The 21,696-nt window shown below is 36.9% G+C and overlaps 1 protein-coding gene across 1 annotated transcript in view; it reads left to right on the forward strand.

Moving 5' to 3' along the window:
- The window catches only part of Nbeal1 (neurobeachin like 1), a 162,706-nt gene extending 148,949 nt beyond the window's left edge, over positions 1 to 13,757 (forward strand). The window contains exons 49-55 of the mRNA XM_021162943.2: positions 445 to 617; positions 1,661 to 1,755; positions 8,571 to 8,687; positions 9,044 to 9,205; positions 9,837 to 9,985; positions 11,053 to 11,188; positions 12,607 to 13,757. Of these exons, the coding sequence (XP_021018602.1) occupies positions 445 to 617; positions 1,661 to 1,755; positions 8,571 to 8,687; positions 9,044 to 9,205; positions 9,837 to 9,985; positions 11,053 to 11,188; positions 12,607 to 12,708 (934 nt within the window). The 3' untranslated portion in view covers positions 12,709 to 13,757. The remainder of the gene's footprint in view (positions 1 to 444; positions 618 to 1,660; positions 1,756 to 8,570; positions 8,688 to 9,043; positions 9,206 to 9,836; positions 9,986 to 11,052; positions 11,189 to 12,606) is intronic.
- The last annotated feature ends 7,939 nt before the right edge of the window (positions 13,758 to 21,696 follow it).

Consider the following 21,696-nt stretch of genomic DNA (forward strand, 5'->3'; position numbering starts at 1 on the left):
GCTGAGATTAAAGGCGTGTGCCACCACTGCCCAGTGATTCTCTTTTTTCTCACTTTCCCTCCCCTCTGTTTTTAAGTCATACTCTGATGATATTTGTTTGATATTCAGACATTACTGAATTTCTTTTATAACAAATATGGAATAAAATATTACTTTGGGAATGGTAAATTGTCATTTTATTTACTACTTGCAAATGTTCTTTATTTTGGGTTTTTGTTGTTGTTGTTGTCCTCAGACAGGACAGGATCTCGTTGTGTAACCCTCTCTGGCCTGGAACTCATGCTGGAGACCAGACTGGCCTCAAACTAACGGTGGTCTGCCTGACTTGCCTTCTGAGTGCTAGGACTGAGCAGTGCATCATCATCCCTGTCTGAGATGTTTTGTAGTTGATAACAGTCTAAGTGATCTCTTAAGGCAAAGTCTAAAATTCAGTTGTGTTTACAGAGCTCAGCGCACCATTAGTGGTCCTTTTGCCCCAGGACTGGAAATCACTTCCAAACTGTTTGTAGTGTCACATGATGCAAAGTTGCTCTTCAGTGCTGGACACTGGGATAATAGTATCCAAGTAATGTCACTTACCAAAGGCAAAATTGTCTCACATAACATCCGACATATAGGTAAGAATTCACTTCTCCCCAAAGCTTGTTTCTTTATTTCTTTTATTGTATAAAAGTGGCACATGCTCCTGATAGGAATATTTATTGTATTGAGGGTACATTTAAGCACCATATAAATTAAATATACTTTCATATTACATTAAAAGATAATAAACCAAGTTTTATTTTTAAATTGGATTATACATATGACAATGTTCTTGCCACGTAATAAAATTTGTCATTAATAGATAAAACATTATTAACAGTAAAGTATGAGAGATAAAATTGTTGAATATATATTAACTTGGTGTACACCTTATTATTTCAGTCTTGATATAATATGTGCTGTCTTCCTTATTTATTCATTTATGTTATGTGTACAAGTCTTTTGTCTTCTCGTTTTTCTGTGCACCACATGTATGTAGTGCCTGCTGAGGCTAGAAGAGGTCATCAGATCCCCTGAGACTGGATTTACAGATAGTTATGAGCGTCCATGTAGGTGCTTGGAATCAAATCTGGAAGAGACTCCCATAAAATCTTAACTGCTGAGCCATCTGTCCAACCCCTCTACTGTTTTTCTTACGGATACATTTCATAAAATAGTAGTTTTCATTTAGAGGAGGATGTGAATAGGGTTAGAGAGTAGAAACAGCAAAATTACCTATGGGTCTGTCCTGAGTTCTCTGACTGCACAGTGCTAGCAGAACTCAGTCAGCACATCGCACATTACCCCAGCATCAGTGGTCTCAGTCACAGCCCTCCAGATGACTGGCCCTGTGAATGTCCTGTTATTTTCATCTGATATTTTAAACATTTAATTATTCATTAGAGGGAGTCATACACGTGTGTACCTGGAGATTCGAGGACTCCCTGTAGGAATCAGGTCTCTGCTGCCATGTATGCCCAAAGGGACTAAGTGTAGATCATCAGTGTTGGCAGCAGGATCCTTTACTGAACCATCCTGTCAGCCCTAGCTTAGTAATATGTGAACATTACCTGAAATTACCCTTAAAGTTATGTTCTGTCAGAACATACCCATTTTATTTTATTTTTTCTTCAAACAGATATTGTGACTTGCTTAGCTACAGATTACTGTGGAATACACTTGATTTCTGGTTCCAGGGACACTACATGCATGATATGGCAAATAACACAGCAGGTAATAACCATACATTTTATGGCCTTGGATAACAAGTTTTTCTCTGGCAGTAAGTGACCTTTTGAACTTTTTTGTACTGTGTTTTCTGAGTTCTGCCCGATCTTGAACCCCACTCTTTTCTAGGTTTGTTGCCTGACTCGTGGCTTTATATCTAATAGTTACCAAAAATTACACCTTGCAGCTTCTCTAGAAAAATACTGTGGTAGCATAGAACATTTCACCTGTCCTGTATGGTGGAACTGTAGGAATTACGTATGTCCAGAAGTTCTTCCTCTTTACTGCATTCTTATCATGGCATTGCTTTAGAGAGGGTTTTTTTATTATTATTATTATTGTAATAGTTTATAAGTTTTCTCCCTTGCTTACAGGCTGCTTCCCACACCAGTATCTCCTCTGCTTCTTGTTATGTATGCTACAGTATTGATAACCTCGATGTTTTATAAGGCTTCATCTGTGGCTCGGTAGGAGCCAACAATTGTGTACCCATTCAGCTGAATTTACTTCTGTGTTCCCTACTCTTTCCTGTTTACCTACTTTTATATGATGCCAAAATATTTTTCTTTAGTAGCATAATGTTTGTGTAGGCAGAGTTCTCTTTCATGTTCCTTTTACTACAAGTTTTTCCACAGAATCTCTTAGATGAGTGTTCTTTTCTTTATCTGAACTTTTAACCAGATGGCTCAGTGGATAAGTTCTTGCTGTGCAAGCATGAGACCCTAGGTTCAGATCTTCACCCATGTAAAAGTAGGCTTATCAGTGTGCCTGTAAGTCTAGCGCTGGGGCAGGGAGCAGATACAGGAGAATCCCGGCCGCATCAGAGCCAGGCAGCCCACCCGCCCGCCCACCGGGAATGACAAGCTTCAGGTTCAGGAACACTGTCTTAAAAATTAAGGACGAGAAACAATTGAAGATATTCTGACACCAGCACCTAGCTTCCACACATGTGTGCACAAGAAAGTGGACCCACATATACAGCACACACGTTTACACACAAAACCAGTTGTTCAAGAATTCTGTGGTAGTCTTACTGAAAATTGTTCTTAACTGGGCATGGTGAGTGATCACCAAAAGCTCAAGGCCTGAGGCTTATGTATTCTTAGTTTTTGAGATTATAATTTAATTACACCATTTCTCCTTCCGTTTCCTTCTTTCAAACTTTCCCATATAACCCTTCCCACTCTCCTTCAGATTTCTTGGCCTCTTTTTTCATTAGTCATTATTGCATGTCCATATGTATATTCCTAAATATAACCTATTGAGCCCATATCATGTTACCCGTATGCAAGTTTTAAGAATTGACTGTGGGTGCTAGATAACCATTTGGTGTAGTCGTCCCTGGGAAGTACCACCTCTCTCTACTCAGTTGCCTGTTGGTTGTTGTTTGTGTAGGGTCCCATTCATTTGGCATGTTCATCGTTGTCATCCTTGTTCAGTTCAGGCCTGGGCAGTTGTGCTAGTGAGACTGTATGGGTGTGGCTTCTGATGTTACTAGAAGACAGTCTCACAGCAAACTGGCTGATCCTATGGCTCTTACACTCTGACCCATCTTTTGCAATGATCTCTGAACCTTGGAGATGGGAGTTTTTTATAGATGTTTTTATCAAGGCTGAGCTCCATAACTCAGTATTTTAATTAGTTGTGCTTCTTTTGAACATCCATCTGTCAAAAAGAGAAATTTCCTTTTTGAGGGGTGAAAACTACACATCTGTGGTCATAAGGACAAATGTTTATAGATTATTGTTAAGGATGATTCTGGTTTAGTTAATTGGTGGTTATAGATTCTTCTCCAATAACTCTCATAAGACCTGGGCTTTTTTTTTTTCCATTGAAATCTAAAATTTTCTTGAAAACCAGTATTTTGGGGTTATCAAAATAGCACCTTACTTTTAAAAAGTGATGTGATAGTTACTCAAGTGACTGATGATGTAGAAAAATCCAAAGGGGGAGAAAAAAAACAACACCACGTTTACAAGCTGGGGAAAGACACAATGTCCTCCCATTACTCATTGTTGAAAGCAACATTCAATATATAAATACTTAATTAGTGTGTTAGTAATGGATATGTCCTAAGTTTTACATGTTTACATGCTTCAGATCTCTGATGACATTGCAAATGGTAGCAATTCCCCCAACTCCAATAGAAACAAACAAACCCAGAGACTTAGATTTGTCAGACATTAAACATGATAGAGCCTAGGTCTCACAGACCCACTCTGTGGTTCTCTGCACATGTACAAAATGCACACCACTTCTTTAAATATTGATTCCTTGATGGCTTCCTTCTATCTCTGTCCTCGCCTTATGTTCCCTTTAACCTAGAGAAATAAATCTGGCATTGCAGGTCATTCACACTGTGATTATTTTCTACCATTGTACCATTATAAATTTTATGATAATTAAGCAAAATACCCTTTAGGCAGGTATAAATATTAGTTATAAGATTTTGTAGATGAATCAGCTGTTGTAAGGGGAGTTAAATATCCACAGACTCTGACTTTGTTTAGTCAGTATGTCAGAAAGTCTCATGTCACGTAAAATATGCAGATCCTCTGGGGACATAGGAATTGTACAACTCCAAGGACTAAGTAATATGCCCACTCCTTTGCTTCAGTATACTAAGATTTGATCTGCACATTGCATTGATGGATTGAATCACAGTGACCTGGAGTGGCCCAGCAGCATGCTCATTGTGTTCATTGACTCACACATCTGTGGAGGCCTTTTAGGTGTTACCCATGTGGATTACCATGCACTCAGCCTTGAGTTACTACTCCATCTATGGTTTCAGCTTTCTACTCTGCTGCTGTCCTTATCTTCAGTGTTCTTGAGCAAAGTCCTACAGGCTTCTGAACCTTCTGCCTAAACTAAGGCAGTGTTGCACCAGCTCTCCTTCCTACACTTTCTTTCTCCTTTCTTTTCTTCTTTTCTTATTTTATATCTCATTGTTTTATATTAATGTGAATAGCTGTTTTGTTTTCATGTATGTAGGTGCACCGCATGCATGGCTCATGCCCACAGAGGTCAAAAGAGGGTGTCATATTCCCTGGAGATGGAGTTACAGACAGTTGTGAGCCATTATGTGGATGCTGGGTCCTTCTAACATCTGAACCATCTCTCCAGCCCTTTCCTTCTGTTCCTTTCCTGTTGTTTCCTAAACTGACCTGCAAGCTGTTTGGAGCTATGCTCACTTCCCATCTCCCTATTATATTACACACATGCCCTCATTTGTGGAGGGGAATACTGAAACAATCATCAAAGCTAATTCTGGGTGGTGGTAAGGCCAACTTACCAGATTGGTTTTTTGATAACATGCCACTAGAAAGAAAACCCCTTCCAGAAACAGATGTTATTTATCCCTGATAAATAACCAGAGTTGAGAGGGGTCCGGGGGTGGAAGGAGAACAAAGAAAGAGGCTCCAGAACTGTGTTCTGTTCATATTTTATAGATTGTAAATCTGGCCCACCTACTCAAAGATGACCTGAAAGACTCTGCTGCCTCAGCCACCATACCCTCTTACCACTCCTCCTATTCCCCTCCTTCTTCCTCTTTTACCCTCTTCTTCCTCTTCATCTCCCATTCTGTACCTCCTCCTCCTAACTCAAATCCTTAAAAGTTTATACTGAGATTGCAAAGCACAGAGGTGCAATTACAAAGGTCAGAAGCTGGCTCTGATATGTATTGTGAGTATATGTATTAAAAAGTACATTCTAGTAAGCTACTGTAATTTGGGGACTATTTGTATTTGCAAAATGACTCAACCAATTCTGATGGAATCAAGTAGTTAATTAAATTGTAATGGCCTGGGCTTTATGGTAACTTAAAGGCCAGTCTAAAAAAAAAAAAAAAAAAAAAACACATTTTAAAAAAACCCTGTCACAAAAAAATAGGAAGAAAAGAAAAAGGATAAGTCATATTTAATTAGATTTTTATAATTATTTCCATGCAGAAACACACCTTTTCATTATTTGTCTCATACCCTTTTAATGTCTTTGGATAACCCCTTAATATTTTCATCTGTGCTCTGTACTGTGCTATACTTCATTTCTTACTGATTTTTACAATTGTGAAGGAAAGTTGTATAGTGATGTGATTGATTGCAGTATGTTTATTTTATTTTCACTAACTTTACAACATTTTTTAAATCACAGTTACAGACATTCTTGGATTTTCTGACTGTTAAGGTGGCTATAACATCATGTGATTTAGAAATAATGGTAACATTCTCTGTTTTCCAATCTGTCATTTTACTTGCTAACTATTACAATTATTAGCTAATACAATGGAGTAAAAACAGTGATATTGGGCTGGGGAGATGGCTCAGTGGTTAAGAGCATTGACTGCTCTTCCAGAGGTCCTGAGTTCAATTCCCAGCAACCACATGGTGGCTCACAGCCATGTGTAAGGGATCTGATGCCCTCTTCTGGTGTGTCTAAAGACAGCTACAGTGTACTCACATACATAAAACAAATACATAAAATCTTTAAAAAAAAATGATACTGATAGTCTTGTCTTATGTCTGATTTTAGTTGAAAATGACTTTACAATTCTGTTCTTTGATGTAGAGTTTGCTGTCAGTTTTTATCAGTATTATATTTTGTTTTTAGTTACTTTTATCCTACCTTTTAGTAAGTTAATTTTAATGAAATTTCAAACTTATTATAGAGACACTGCAAAAGTAGTACATTTGTCCCTTTGTCTTAACATCCTCACTGTCCCCTTTCAGCATCTTTATATTCCTCTCCTATTTAAACGTTAAAAGTACTTCCTGTCCCACTGAGTATTTCCATGTGTGTCTTTCAAGAGCAATGATTTTCTTTTTACTTTTTTCTTACGATTATTTATTTACTTGTGTGTGGGTGACACATGCATGCCATGGTGCATATGGAGAGGTCAGAGGACAGCTTTTGGGTGGGTCAGTCTTCTTCTTCTACCATGGGTGATTCTGGGATCAAACTTAGGGAATCAGCCTTGGTGGCAAGCACCTTTACCCACTGGTCTATCTTGACAGCCCTAACAGTGGTTCATACCACCACAGCGCAGTTGTTGTCATGAGCATGTTATACATGCGTGCAGTGCTAAACTCATCCTGTTGGTATTATGAGTAATGTCCTCTGTAATTGTTTTTCTATGGCTACCTTTAGTCTTTTCTTTTTCTAAATGCAGTTAATTAAGAAATTTCATAGTTTCGAACTGCCTTGAATTCATATAATAAATTAGCATTATTCATCTTTTAATTTTTTATTAAATATTTTCTTCATTTACATTTCAAATGCTATCCCGAAAGTCCCCTTCCCCCACCCCCCACCCCAGCCCTGCTCCCCAACCCACCCACTCCCACTTCCTGGCCCTGGCCTTCCTTCCCCTGTACTGGGGCATATAAAGTTTGCAAGACCAAGGGCCTCTCCTCCCAATGATGGCCAACTAGGCCATCTGCTACATATGCAGCAAGAGACACGAGCTCTGGGGTACTGGTTAGTTCATATTGTTGTTCCACCTATAGGGTTACAGACCCCTTCAGCTCCTTGGGTACTTTCTCCAGCTCCTCCATTGGCATTATTCATTTTTATTGTTACCACATTTTGCTATGAATGACCTGATTTGTAAACATTAAAGTGTATAGGGGAAATCACATGTGTCACAGGAAGTAGAGTTCACAGGGGAATTTATCCTGTCTAGACAGACCTGTCTAGAATAACTATGGATAAAACAATATGAATCAAACAATACACAGCTAACATTTCTTCAAATATAATATAATGTATACAAATACATTAAAAAACATAGGCATTCTAGAGAAATTTTCTTCAACAAATTTGTCTTATGAGCCTGCAGTTTCATCCTGTATAGAAGCTGAGGCAGGAGCATCACAAATTCGGGGCTTGCCTGGATACAGAGTGATAGTTTTAAGTCAACCTGAGTAACTTGGTAACGCTTTTGTTGCAAAAAATCATTGTTTTAAAGCTGAGCATATAGCTTAGTACATGGTTAGAGCACTGTTAGTGATGGTGTACACTTATATTTCTAGCAGGAGGATTTCTGGGACTCAGTGCCCTGTCAGGCTAAGTGAAAAACAGCTCCAGGTTTAGTGCGAAACCCTGTTTCAAGGGAGTAAAGCCAAGAGCAATAGAGCAAGCTACTGTGCATACGTACATACACAATTAAGAAAACGAGTGGTAGCTATAGAAATTAAAGGCAGGGGCTAGAGATGTGGTTCAGTGATCCACACTTAGGGACCCAAGTTTATACCAAGCACTCATATCAGGCTGATCACAACTGCCTATAACTAGCTAGCTCCAGGGAATCTAATGCCATCTTCTGACTTCCACATGCATTCACACAAGAGGCATATATTCACACAGACACATACATATAAATAAAATAACAAAAACAAAATTTTAAAAGTTAATGGCAAGTCAGAATAAATGTAATTGAGGTCCCTAAAGTTCCAACTCTAGGTATTAGAGCCCAGGAAGTATTCAGATATATAAAATGTTTAGTTTAATTTAAGGAAGAATAAATTTATAGATTAAAAAGAGCAAATACCTTGGAAAAATTAATCTAAGATATCAGCATTGATACCATTCAGTTTAATTTTGAAGTTCAAAAGACAGAATAATTCGAGAATCCACAGAAGACCAAGTGTTAGTGACCTCAGTCGTTATAACTGCCTGTCGTATTACTTTATTATGAGAAAATGTATATTATAAACTTTGATATAAAACAAACTAAAAAAAAAAAAACCAGCAAGACTTTTGGGAGTGGAAGGGTAAATAACAAGAAGCCATTCACCTTCACTTTTCCTTTTTAATTGTAGGGAGGCACTCCTGTGGGCTTAGCACCTAAGCCTTTTCAAATTCTCTATGGACACACTGATGAGATACTGAGCGTGGGTATCAGCACTGAACTCGACATGGCAGTATCAGGGTCAAGGGTAAGAGTCTATTTTTAAGAATTAACTCTTTCTATAAATTGAATAACAGTGTTTGTATTTGAAGTTTCTGGTATAAAAATAGAATTTTTTATAGTAAGCATTGTTAAAGTAGAGTAATGCATAAAGAATGGATTTAAAGGGGACTAGTAGTTAGGGATCTTATTGTCTTATGAGTTAAGGAAGATGGCACTTAAAGATAAATACTACTTGAGGTTGCAAGATTAGGGTCTTTCCTGAAGTATACATGTCCTTGGTGGGACGATTGTCTCCTCGGTTTCTTTCCCACATTTCTTTATCAGCCACTTTGCCCTCTGATTTGTTGTTTTCTGTTTTCATCTCTGGTCTCTCCTGTGTAGGATGGCACTGTGATTATACATACCGTTCAGAAAGGTCAGTACATGAGAACCTTACGACCGCCTTGTGAGAGTTCCCTGTTCCTGACCATTCCCAGTTTGGCAATATCCTGGGAAGGACACATTGTCGTCTATTCCAGCTTGGAAGAAAAGTCCGTCCTCAAGGTATACAGCCCCTCCCTCCCTGCAGTAGGTATAGACAGTCCCTAGTGTGTCTTTCCTTCCCACAGTACAGAGGCAGCTCGTATTCTCCTAGGATACAGTTACTCATTTTTCACCATGACACACTTTATTTGATTTCAGAGATTTCTGCTGATTGGTATTTTACATGATTTCAAATGTAGTTTCTTAGAGCTAAGGATATAATTCTATTAGAAGACTGCTTGCTTTCTATTAGAAGACTGAGGCCCTAGACTTAATTCCCAGTTCCACAAACAAAAATTCTAAGCTTTGATTATAAGGGATGTCATGAACTTTAAGTAGCAGTGATAGCAAACAGTATAGACATAAACTTGAACTTTATGTATTCATTTCCTTATAGTAGTAACACTTTTAAATATCAAGAGCATCTTTTTTAGGACTATGAAATATTTTTAGGCTGGAAAATATTTTAACATTTTTATTTAACTATTACTTGTCTTTGGAGCAATATGACTTTAAGTCCATCTGATATTGTCATACTTTTTCTTTAAATATAGCCATGTTTTTATTCCAAACTAATTATGTTACAGTTTTAACTGACAATATAAAAACTCAGCTTTTATTCAAGATTCTTAATGTTTCCTAATTCTTTTAGGATAAGAACCTGTTACATGTGTTTTCTATAAATGGAAAGTATCTGGGGTCTCAAGTCCTGAGTGAACAAATATCAGACATGTGCATAATTGGAGAACACATTATCACTGGCAGCTTACAAGGGCTCCTGTCTATAAGAGAGCTCCACAGGTAAGTATTTATGCGGTCAAACTGTTAGTGAAGGAGAGGTAGCAGTAGGGGATGGATGGGGAAATGGTACAGTAGGTAAAAGTGTTTGCTACATAATATAGGGATATGGGTTCAAATTCCCAGCACACACATTAAACCAGATGCAAAGTCATAGTGTAAGCATCTGTAATCCCTGTGCTCCTAGAAGCTTGTGGGCCAGCTTGTCTGGTAGATAATGACAAGCAACAGAGGTGACCTCGCCTTATAAAAAAGGAGCACCTGACATTGTCCTTTGACCTCCATGTGCACCAGGTGTACACACACAGAAAGAAGAGGCAGACATGATCTAAGCATGCTAGAATATGCCTGTGGTATCATCCCTTGGAAAGAGAGACAGACAGTGACAGAGAGACGGGGAGAGAGACGGAGACAGAGAGAGAGAAGGAGGGAGACAGAAGCATATATATATATATATATATATATATATATATATATATATATTATATATTTAGTATATCTGTTGTATGGAATATCAGACAAAACAAATAGACCTGTTTTGTTAACCACAAAGATTCACACATGTGCACTGTTTGAGCTTTGGGGCCTTTTTATTCACCTTTCACTTCTCAATCAATATGATAAAAGTATTTAATGAAAGAACTTATATTCTCAGTATTGTGATGTTTGAGTATAATAACTGACCTTTAAGAGTTTAAGACGTCTTACAGGTTGCCTGTCAAGGTGGTACATTCAGGTCCATACTTAGGAGGCTGATTGTGAGTTCAACGTCAGCCTAGCCTGCATAGCAAGACCCTATTTCAAACAACAAAAAGAAAAGTAGTGCAGGAAGAGCTTAAAGATTGCTAGGATCTGAATAATCAAAGGAGTCTTGTTGAAGAATTAGTAAAATTGGAAATGGAGATCAACTTAAGGAAATTATGAGAGAATGAGTTGGAGACAATGGTCGTAAATCTGACATGTAAAGTTGGAATGCAGAACTAGATGATCAAGTCACCTTCCATGTGTCAACTTGTGTGGATCCATCCTGTATGCATGGATAAAAACTGAATGGTTTTTATCTCTTCTAGCTTGAAGCTCAGCGTCACTCCATTAGCCATGCGATTACCTATCCACTGTGTTTCCATAACCAAAGAATACAGCCACATTCTTGTTGGCTTAGAAGATGGCAAGTTGATTGTAGTGGGTGTTGGCAAGCCAGCTGAGGTAAAACTTAGCAGTGTGTGTTCCTTCTTCTTGTTGTGTGCTCCTTTGGTCCTTCATTCTAGCTAATTCACAAGTCTCCATTATGGATAAACTGAAGCATAAGTTTGACTTTTCAGAAAAAGCCAAAGTAAAAAGTTGTTAGTAGTATTTATGCTGTGATATAACTGAAAGCATGCTTGTGTATCAGTTTTTGTATTAATGTGTGAATAAGAATAATAAGCAAATTATTTTACTCCAAGTCAAGACTCAAGAGGAATGTATGGATTTGCGGCATAAAAACCCTTGTAAAAAATAAAATAAAAGTTTCATTACTAAGACTAATTTGATTTAACAGATACCAAGCAGGACTATAAAAAGTCATTTTCTGGAACTACAAATATTTCATACCCACATGCTTATTCTCAGTGAGTTTACTATAATGATAAATTTACTTGTTCAATAGTCTTTATAGATAAAACATTTGTTCCTCAGAAAACATAACGGCTGTAACCCAGTAACCTAGTCATTCAGTGTTTTTGATACATTCTTGGCTTCTTCAGAGAATCGTAATATGGTATCTGCAGGTGTTTTTTTTTTTTTGAGAGATGAAGTTAAGTTGGGTATGGTAGCGCCTACTTATAATCCTAGTGCTTGTAAGTTTGGGGCCAGTCTGGTCTACATAGTAAGTTGTAGGCAAGCCAGGGCTATGTAGGAAGATCCAGTCTACAAACAACCACAGAGGAAGGCTGGAGAGATATCACAGCAGGTCAGAGCATTTGTTGCTCTTGCCAGAAGCAGGAGTTCAGTTTCTAGCCCTGACATAGCGCGCCTTAGAACCATTTGTAACTCCAGTTCTAAGGGAACCACCACCGCGTCTAACCTTCACAGGCACTAGGCATGTGGTACACATACATGGGTGAGAAAAGCACTCATTTACATAAAGTAAATTAAAAAAAAACATGTTTCCATTCAACATTGTGTTTCTTGATAGTTTCCTGAATCATGCCCACCTTTCCCCTGCTAGTGTGATAGTTACATAACACTTCTCCTCAGACTTTATTCTTTGAGTACACACCTGTAGTCCCTGTTGGTTGGAGGCTAAGGTAGAAGAATCACAAGTTGAAGGTCTGCCTAGCATATAGGGTGAGTTCAAGGCCAGGCCAAGCAACTAATGAGACCGTCTCAAAACAAAAGCACAAGGATGGTAAGGGGTAAAGCTAGAGTACTTGTCTAACAAGAAGAGGCCTTGAGTCTAATCTCTAGTGCTGCCATGAGTAAATAGCTTTTGTTATTAATCAAGAATCTTTTTAACATGGTAGTGATTTTGCTACTAAAACCTGTTCTTCCCTTTATAAACTCACTGTCTTACAGGTTGATTTTATATATCCTTGTTTTTCCCTTAACACCTATTCTTCATTTCTCTGGATTACCTTAAACAGATGCGATCGGGTCAGCTTTCTCGAAAATTGTGGGGATCTAGCAAGAGGCTCAGCCAGATTTCAGCTGGAGAAACAGAATATAATACTCAAGATTCCAAGTGACTGTCCTTCCGCCTTCTGTGATGGAGACTGAGCTTCGTTATGGCTCTGCCACTTCACCTGCACCTCTCCACTCTGAAAGTCTCTAAGGTTTTATCCTGAAGAATGGACTTACATGCTTTGATATTGGAGCACATGCCTGTAACACTAACGCTCGAGAGGCTGAGGAAGGAAGGTGGCTCTTAAGTTCAAGGCCAGCCTGTGCTACATAGCAAGGCCTTGTCTCAAAAATAAATAAGTTGTAGGTTGTATTAAGTCCATATTTAAAGCTTTGCCAATATGAGTCTAGTTTTATTAACCAGTACTAAAATTCAATTGAGAAAATATTGATTTAATTTAATAATTTGATTAAATAATTCCAAATTATTAAATCCATAAAAAATTTATAATTTATAATTTATTTTGAGGTTAAATTCCCTTGACCTAAGTAGCAAAAGATATTCCTAATAAAGTAGTTGTATAAGATAATAGAGATTTGAGAGATGTGGCTTTTCATGTGTTCTTTAGATAATCATTTTTCTGTTTGTTGGCCATTACATTAAAAACATGAGTTTACTCATGAAGCTCCTGTTGAAGGTAATAACCTTTTACACGTTTTTTACCATTGAATTTTCATAAGCTGCATGCATGCCTGCACAATTGGATTAAATACAAACAGTGAAATAGTACAGTGGTTCATTTCCCTATCCCTAATATTTAATATATGAATAATAAAATGTATTTAATTGCAACAAAAGTTTAATAGGAAAAAAGAAAAACTAGAGATAAGTTTTGCAAATGTACTTCATTAATAGTATATTTAAGCAAAAAAAATGCTAATTGTGGCTTTGACCAGTCAGTCCTTTGAGTAGCATTGCAGCACAATTTACATCTATGAAATTCACATTTTTGTGCATTTGTCTTTGTTAAACAAACACTGTATGTACTCTCTTTGTATTTAAGCATTTTTACCCTGCTGATTACGAGTTATCAGTAATGCCCTAAAAAGTTCATGGTTTATGGAAATAACACTGCATAATTCAAAGTAGTCATTTAGATAAAGTAATATTGTGAAAAATCCTTTTTCTTGTTATATATATATATATATATATATATATATATATATATATATATATATACACATACATATATACACACACACACACACACAGAATTGTTAGGATGGTAGCTAATTTTATTATAGTTTGCTAAGTATTATATTTAAATTTTTAAGTAAAATAGCTAATTAATTTGGAATTTAAAGTGATTTTTATTTGTTTGTTTTTGCAAAGTTGACTTTTGAGTTAGATCAGAGTAGTTCTATAACTAGTAGTATTGGTAATTAGATCCCATGGACTTTGGAAAAAGATCTGTAAATCTTTGAAGTTATATAGAAATTTATATGTTGAGTTTATTTTCAGGGAAGAACTTTTGTGTGGCTTTCTTAAAATGATCTATGATCTTTACTTTATTTAAAAGATCTGTGATCTTTACTATAGTAGCCTTTAAAAGTTATACCTTTTTTTTATTCTAATAACCATAGATTTCCTTATATCTACTTTCTTTTCAGTTGAGTCTTAAAGAACTTTTGATTTTTCATTTTCTCTCTCCTTTTGACCATAGTATCCAGTGGCCTTTTCTTCATAACTCAAAAAAAAAAAAATGTGTCTTTAGAAATTTAGATTTAGAAATAAAAGATTGTGTTTAGGGAAATTTTCCAGTATTTTGTTATGTTAGGAGTCAGGATTAGTAAAACACTGCAACATCACTGTCTTCTTAGTTAAAATTACCTGATTCCGGAGAAAATAGCTGTGTTTAAGATGAATAACACTAAACCAGCTGGTACAAAGGAACTTGTGTGAGTGTAGAGACAAGACTTCCGTTTTGGAAACGTGTTGGAAGACTCCCAAGTCAGTAGATGACTGTGCTGTGTGAAACACAGCTTCTGTTCCTTTCCCCTCCCCCTCCAGGTGCTACAACCACAATGCCATCAGGGCTTTGTTCACCCTAACATCCTTAGAAGAGTTCAAGGTCAACCAACATGAGTGGGTTTTCTTAATTTGAAGAATAGTGATTTGGGAATAGGGATATCACCCCACAGTCGAATGCTTGCTTTCATTGTTCAAGGCTCTGGGTTTGCTCCCTCGCATGGTGAAAGATGAGTAGAGGGGAGAGAGACTGAAAAACACAGAGACAGACACTGATGGCCTTAAATCAAGACTCAAATGTCTCGTTGGTCCTTGATTTGAAATCATTTAATATTGGATTTATGATTTTTTTTTACTTAAGAATTATAAAATCTTTGATAATCTAAGGGAAAAAAATCCTAAGTGTATGGTGTTTGACTGCTGCATTTGAATGGAAAGTAGTATTTCTTTTATAACATGAATACAAAGCTTTGCTCAGTTTCATAGCCATCTGACCCAAATTACTGCTAGATGTAATTATTCCTGATAACTGGAGGGTTATTTCCCTAAAAAGTATAAACCATAAATGTGGTATAAAAATACTAACAATATTCTTGAAGGATGAACTTCTGTATTTATTAAAACAAGCAAATACAGTTGAACTATTATCTGATATACACATATATAAACAGTAGATTATGACATTAAAAATCACTAAATAATATCACTGGGAAGATATGCTTTGACACATTGGAACATAGATGTTATCCATAGAAGTTTTTGTAAGGTATAGTGAAAACATTATTAGAATGAATTGATAACTGGGTATTTTGATTAATGAGTATAAATCCCCAGCTTGCTTGCTTTGAGTGTCAGGTCATCTTTTCAGGACTTTCCATCTGCTTTTGTTTCTTGATAGAAGAATCATGATTATAAAACTCTCAGCATCTGGGTAATGAGCACTTTACTCTCAGATGACACTCTTACTTTTGGAAAGGGAAGTCAGTAGAAGTTGGTGGCGGTTGTGTGTAGACGTGTGTGTCTGTGTGTTTGTGTTTGTATGTACACATTTATATAATTGCTATATATGCTTAAAGAGTAAAACCATGAGTATTCTGTTACTACATAGGTAAAATTGAAGAAGAAAAGAAGGAACAAATCAGAACATGAAGGTCAGGGAACTGTAAATACAGACTGGCAGTTAAGTCTTGGTAGCCAGAGTCGCCTGTGAGGGAGTTTGTATTCCCTTCCTTTAAGTCGCATTTCTTTGTAGGAGAAAATGTCTGCAGAGTTGTAAGCCTGTTTTTTCTTCTCCCTTGTAGATTTATCAGACTATTTTTCAAAGAACCGATACAGAAATGTTGCATGCTGCTAGAGGAATAAGTATGCCCACAGAATTAGAATTTAGACTTGAGGATGGTCTCCTAAGCTTAGCCTCTTTATATTTCTTTTGACATAGCCTAAGAAAATTAAGTCGAGTCCCAGTTTTTGTTTGGTGATGGTAGAGCCAAGATATTTGCCTATAACTTTGTTATTAAAGATATCTCTAAGGAAGTATTTTAGTTGAATTTTGAGAGGTTAGTTTCTTTAAAATAAATAGCATCATCTTTGCCTCCCTTTCAGTAGAAACATGTGAACCCTTGGACTGTATTGGATATAAGCAGGGTATTAACTGCACAGTATCTGGGGGTCAAGGTGTTACTCTTCCCACTTTCTACACTGCTATTCCTGTCCTGTCCTACCCATATCTTCTATGTACGAAATGAAATGTATTGTGTGTACCTGCAAAGTCTGTTGTTTTTATTTCTCATCCAGACCCATGCTGATGTTAGTGTTCTGTCTCCAGTAGAAAGTCCTCCGCGCACCCTTAAGCATCCTTACATGGGCAGCAAATGTTCATTTTCAGTCACTTTTCCTAATCTATGTGTGTGTGCTTTGCATTTGATTGGTCTCAGATGCCCATATATAAACATTATTTTGTAGAATCTTTTCATAGTCTTTTTCCTGATGGCATTAGGCAACAATACAATATTATCAGTCTTTAATATTGTGTACAGTGTGGGCCATAGCCAGACTTACTTGATTTAAATGTAGTAGTTTCTGTGCCAGTGATTTTCCCCAACCTGTCGCTGCCTTTAGTAACTATGTTTCACATGGACAGAACCACTGCATTTCCTTTTCATTATTGAAAAGTTCACGTATCCTATGAATTCTCCTTAGACCTCTTGCATTTGAAAATCATAGTTAATTAACATTTACCTTCAACAAAATTGGTTCTTTGCTAGGTTCGATACATATACTTCCTAATTCCTACTAGTCAATATTTTCCACACTTAAAAAAGTGCAAATTTTTTGCTATATTGGGGATTGAATTCAGGGCCTCATGCATCCATGTTAGTCAAGAAGAAAAGCATTAGCAAGCAGTGTTAAAAGGAAAACAGAATTGAGGATCTTGTGGTATTGAACTTAGAGTGAGTAGAGTTCTTTCTCTAGAAAAGCACTGGTAAGCTCTCTTAAGTCCTTCTGATGATGTCTGCAGGTGTGACAGAGTATTGAATGCAATGTTATTTGATTTTTCATAGGTTTTAGAGCTTAGAGCTAATAGAGCATTAACATTGGAGAGCTCTAAGCTTGTGCTAGCGATGTGTCTCAGTGACAGTACACTTGCACATGAAGGAAGCCCTATGTTTGGGATTTGGGCTAACATTTTCCCTGCAACCTTGGGAACAGAGTATAGGCCTCATACACAGTAGGAGGGGTTCTACCACTGAGCCTTACATCCTCAGTTCATGGAGTTGGTCTTCGTTTGAGATCCAGTTTATGTGTAGGTTAATAAATGTACTATGCCTAGGTACTACTTGGGATTTCAGTGACTTAATTAGCCCTAGCTCTCAAAAATTATAAATACATTATGTACATATAATGTGTATAAACAAACATGTGCTGAAATTGCCGATGGTTATATTCTTATTTGTTGTAAATCAGGTGGCCATCCTAATACAGGATTTATATCTCTTCTCTGGCTTTTAGCTACCATAAAGTTTAGAGTATAAAGATTATGTATCTTTATTATAAAAAGCTTATATAAAAACAGCTATATTATCAATGTCAGCTTTTTGGCAGTCATAGTTATTTATTTATCAGGCATATTTTCTTTGACCATTGTCTTTACTGATACTCACCACACAGAAGTGGTTGCTGAACACATTGCAAGATTTGGACATATAAAAATTATTCTTTTCATGCCAAATAAAAACCACAAATTCAGTGGTATATGTCTTCCCCTAAAGCAGAAAGCAAAGTGAATGTCACTGATTCAGCATCCCTTTTTCTATGATACTTTTCATGCTCCTTGAAAATGTTCACCACTTGAAAATTACTCAGACAAAGTGGTACATGCATAGGGTTCCAATAACTCGGGAGACTGAGATGGATCACTTGGACCTGAAAGTTCAGGACCATCTGAAAGTGTAGTAAGATCTCCATTTCAAAAATAAGTAAATAAATAATGTTTCAAAGTTGACAAAGATGTGCTGCTGCTGTTTGTGTGTGTGTTTGCTTTATAATGGCTTTCTAGTAATTTACCTTCATTCTTAACTATTTTTGAGTGCTTACAAAACTTCAGTGCTTGTATAGTGCTACTGTAAACTAAATGTAGCAATCGACGTACGGTGAACTAAATGTAGCAGTCGACGTACGGTGAGCCTCATTGAGAGGAAGGGCAGTTAGATTTAGATGAAATTGAAAAGTTTGACTGATTAAAATGCAAACTATTTTTAAAACAAGTCTTATTCCAGTTAAGATTTTATTTAAGTAATATATTTCTATTTACCTTATATTAAAATTACATACTCTCTGTGATACCATAGTAAAATTGAGAATTAGGCTTCAATGTTGTTTAGTTTAGTTTTGTTTTGTTTGAGACAGACTCTCACTAAGTAGCCTTAGCTGGCCTGTAACTACCTATGTAGACTAGACTGCCTTGACTCAGAGATCATCTGCCTCTGTCTCCCAAGTGCTAAGATTTTCAAGAAGTAATTCTGGCAGGGAGATATCAGCAGTTAAAATTTAATTGAAGACAGTTTAAATTCTTATCATATCAGGTCTTAAACATTTTTTGGAAGTTTGAATGTTTTGTTAGCTAATCCCTAGTGACTTACTTGGTTTCCGTAGTCCTTCCAAAATTATGTGTTAACGTGGCTCTTGCTGCTGAAAGCCTTTTGTATTTTAGATGATTCTTTTTTCTATTCTGCCTTTTACTTTCAAAGACTGTGCCTCAGAGACATCACCACAAATGTTCACCACAAATGTATCTGCTGCTACTTACAGTCCATTTCACAGAAGAAAACTTGTGAGGAAGCCATGTGGCTTTCTGCTAAATTCTTTTATAGGCTAATTATTCCCTTTCCCATCGGTTTGCTTTTGTATAGTTGGAGGGTGGGGGGGGAAGCAAAAAAAAAAAATCAGATTTCTGGATAGCCATTTTCTATCAAATTTATTGCTAAATTAAGTCAAAAATAACAAACGTATTTGATTAATTTGACAGTTTTTCTGAGACTCAGAAGCATTTCAGTTTTAACAGGGTAACAGTCTCTTGAATCCATGAATATATGCATTGGTTCAGAAGAGTTAGCTGAAAATTCAAAATGACTTGTTTAATAACAAAAGGTACTTAGCAGCTGAGTATGATAGGAGACCTGTAATCTCAACACCCACAGGCTGTGGCAGGAGGATTGCCTCGCCTGTATGCTACCCTGGGCTACTGAATTAAGTCTGTTTATATCTATCTGCCTACCTGCCTATCTCTCTTGTCTGTCTGTCTGTCTCTGTCTTGTCTGTCTGTCTAGCTAGCTAGCTATGTGTGTGTCTCTGTCTCTCTCCTCAACAACTTAGAAATTGTGCTGCTAGTTACTATTTAAGGACTCATGTGTTTATCTTAAAATGTCCCTTTTTGTTTGTTCCACTGGAATTGATTGAAAAAATAATAGTAATAAGCCTTTTTTATGTTGAATTATTGACTTGGAAACTGTGACTCATTGAGTATTTATATGCAAAAGAGGGGGTTTCAAAGTTAAACTGGTTTTAGACTTTATAAGGATGTAAATAACTTTAATTAGCATTCTGATAACAAAATTACTGTTTGGTGCAGTTCATTCTTTCTGCTCTCCTTTTGAACTTGAGTATACAAGATATATTTTGTTTTGTCACATAAATATTTTTTAAGAACTTCACTGAATGTATATGAGTTAATGTTTGATTTGTTTCTGTATAGTATGATCAAAAATAGTTGAAAATTTTGCACTTTATTAGTCTCTTGGAAATTTATATTCTAATATTTTTAAAGAGTGTACATTTATTTTGTACATAATAAATTAGCTTTGTACATGACAATGGGTTTGAATCAAATAAAAAGATGACGCTACTTTCATTATTTGGTTTGTAGTTCTGTTTATGTTCTTAGACTAGTATTTGCTGTGTCTAAATTTCTTTAAGGAGACAAAGAATTGACTGCAGTATTCAGTAAACAGGAAACCAAACACTGTTTCTCAGATGAGAATCTCCTTTGATCTGAACAAGGTGAGTATTAATATTATTTCATCAGGCTCTCATTTTAAATCATCCCAAAAACATTGATCCAGTTTTTTTCTCAATAAGCAATAATCTTAAATTTTCATGTTATCTTAACCAGATTATACATTCAATTTTTAAAATTTTCCTTTTCATAATCAAAATATTTTATGCTTCAGCTTTTTTTTTTTTTTTTTTTTTTTTTTTTTTTTTTTTTTTTTTTTTTTTTTTTTTTTTTGGTTTTTCGAGACAGGGTTTCTCTGTATAGCCCTGGCTATTCTGGAGCTCACTCTGTAGACCAGGCTGGCCTCGAACTTAGAAATCCACCTGCCTCTGCCCCCCGAGTGCTGGGATTAAAGGTGTGCGCCACCACACCTGGCCAGCTTTTTCATTTTTATCTAACAGTTAAATCCTGGCTTTATGCCTGATAGACATTCTACTCTAGAGCCACCGACACACTCTGTGCACCAACTTTGTGTGTCGAAGCACTACCCTAACTGTTCATTTTTGGTTATGGTAGCAACAAGACAAATGTTCCTCCAGCCTCTTGATGGTGTTTTGTGTCTGTCCAGACCCACTGCAGAAGGGGACAACCCTGCAGTGGACTCTGTGTCCAGACCCACTGCAGAAACTGGCAATGTAAGCTGGTCACAATGCTGCATTTTATGAAGGCTCTTCACTGGAGTCTTCTGTACTACATATGAAAGACTCTAAGACTCCCAAAGGGAGACACTCACTCAAGCCTCGGGACAGCCGCGCACCCAAGAAGACACTGAGACCGAACTTAAGATGTAGAGAGTAAGATTTAATACAGCAACGACAAGAAAGCACATAAAAAGCACATATACCAGAGGCTCTGGGGTCGAAACTCATACACCCAGCATGGTGCAGAGGAGAATCGACGACCAGCCCAAATTTTTCACAGGCTTTTATAGGAAATAGCCAAGGGAAAAGTACAAGTTTTACGTCACCAAGGGGCTTTGCCAAGGGGCTTTACATAACCAAGGGGTCGTGTCCTATATTCTGGCAATGTACCCGATCTATTGGAACATTTTGGGGTAGTACCAGGAGGCCCCTATCTCAAAAATGTTCTTGGAACAGTCTTCAGTTAGGAGGGGTAGGACTAGGTTTTTTCCAGGAGACCCCTTATCTAAAAAATGTTCCTGGAACAGTTTTCAATTGGGAGGGGGTCGGACCCTGGGGTGAAGAGTTCAGGAATGTACTCTGGGGTGAGAAGTTCAGGTGTGTTCCGGGAACAATCTCCAGATGGGAGGGGTAGGAGGACTATGAGTTGAAGAGTTCAGGTGTCCAGTAATTTTCCTCTTTCACATACATCAATGTCTCTAAATCAATGGGTGGTCAAAGCCAGGTCAGTCACAGGGTCAGTCAAAACCATAGCAGACATCAGATAAGTGTTTTCAAATGATGATAAAGCTTATGTTTTATTGTCATTTCATATCCCATCAATCAACTGATAAGAATTTTTTTTAAACCTTTGGAGTTTGGCCTAATGATACAGAACTAGAAGCCTTACTAC

The sequence above is a fragment of the Mus caroli genome, chromosome 1 (genome assembly GCF_900094665.2).
Source record: "Mus caroli chromosome 1, CAROLI_EIJ_v1.1, whole genome shotgun sequence".
Lineage (NCBI taxonomy): Eukaryota > Metazoa > Chordata > Mammalia > Rodentia > Muridae > Mus > Mus caroli.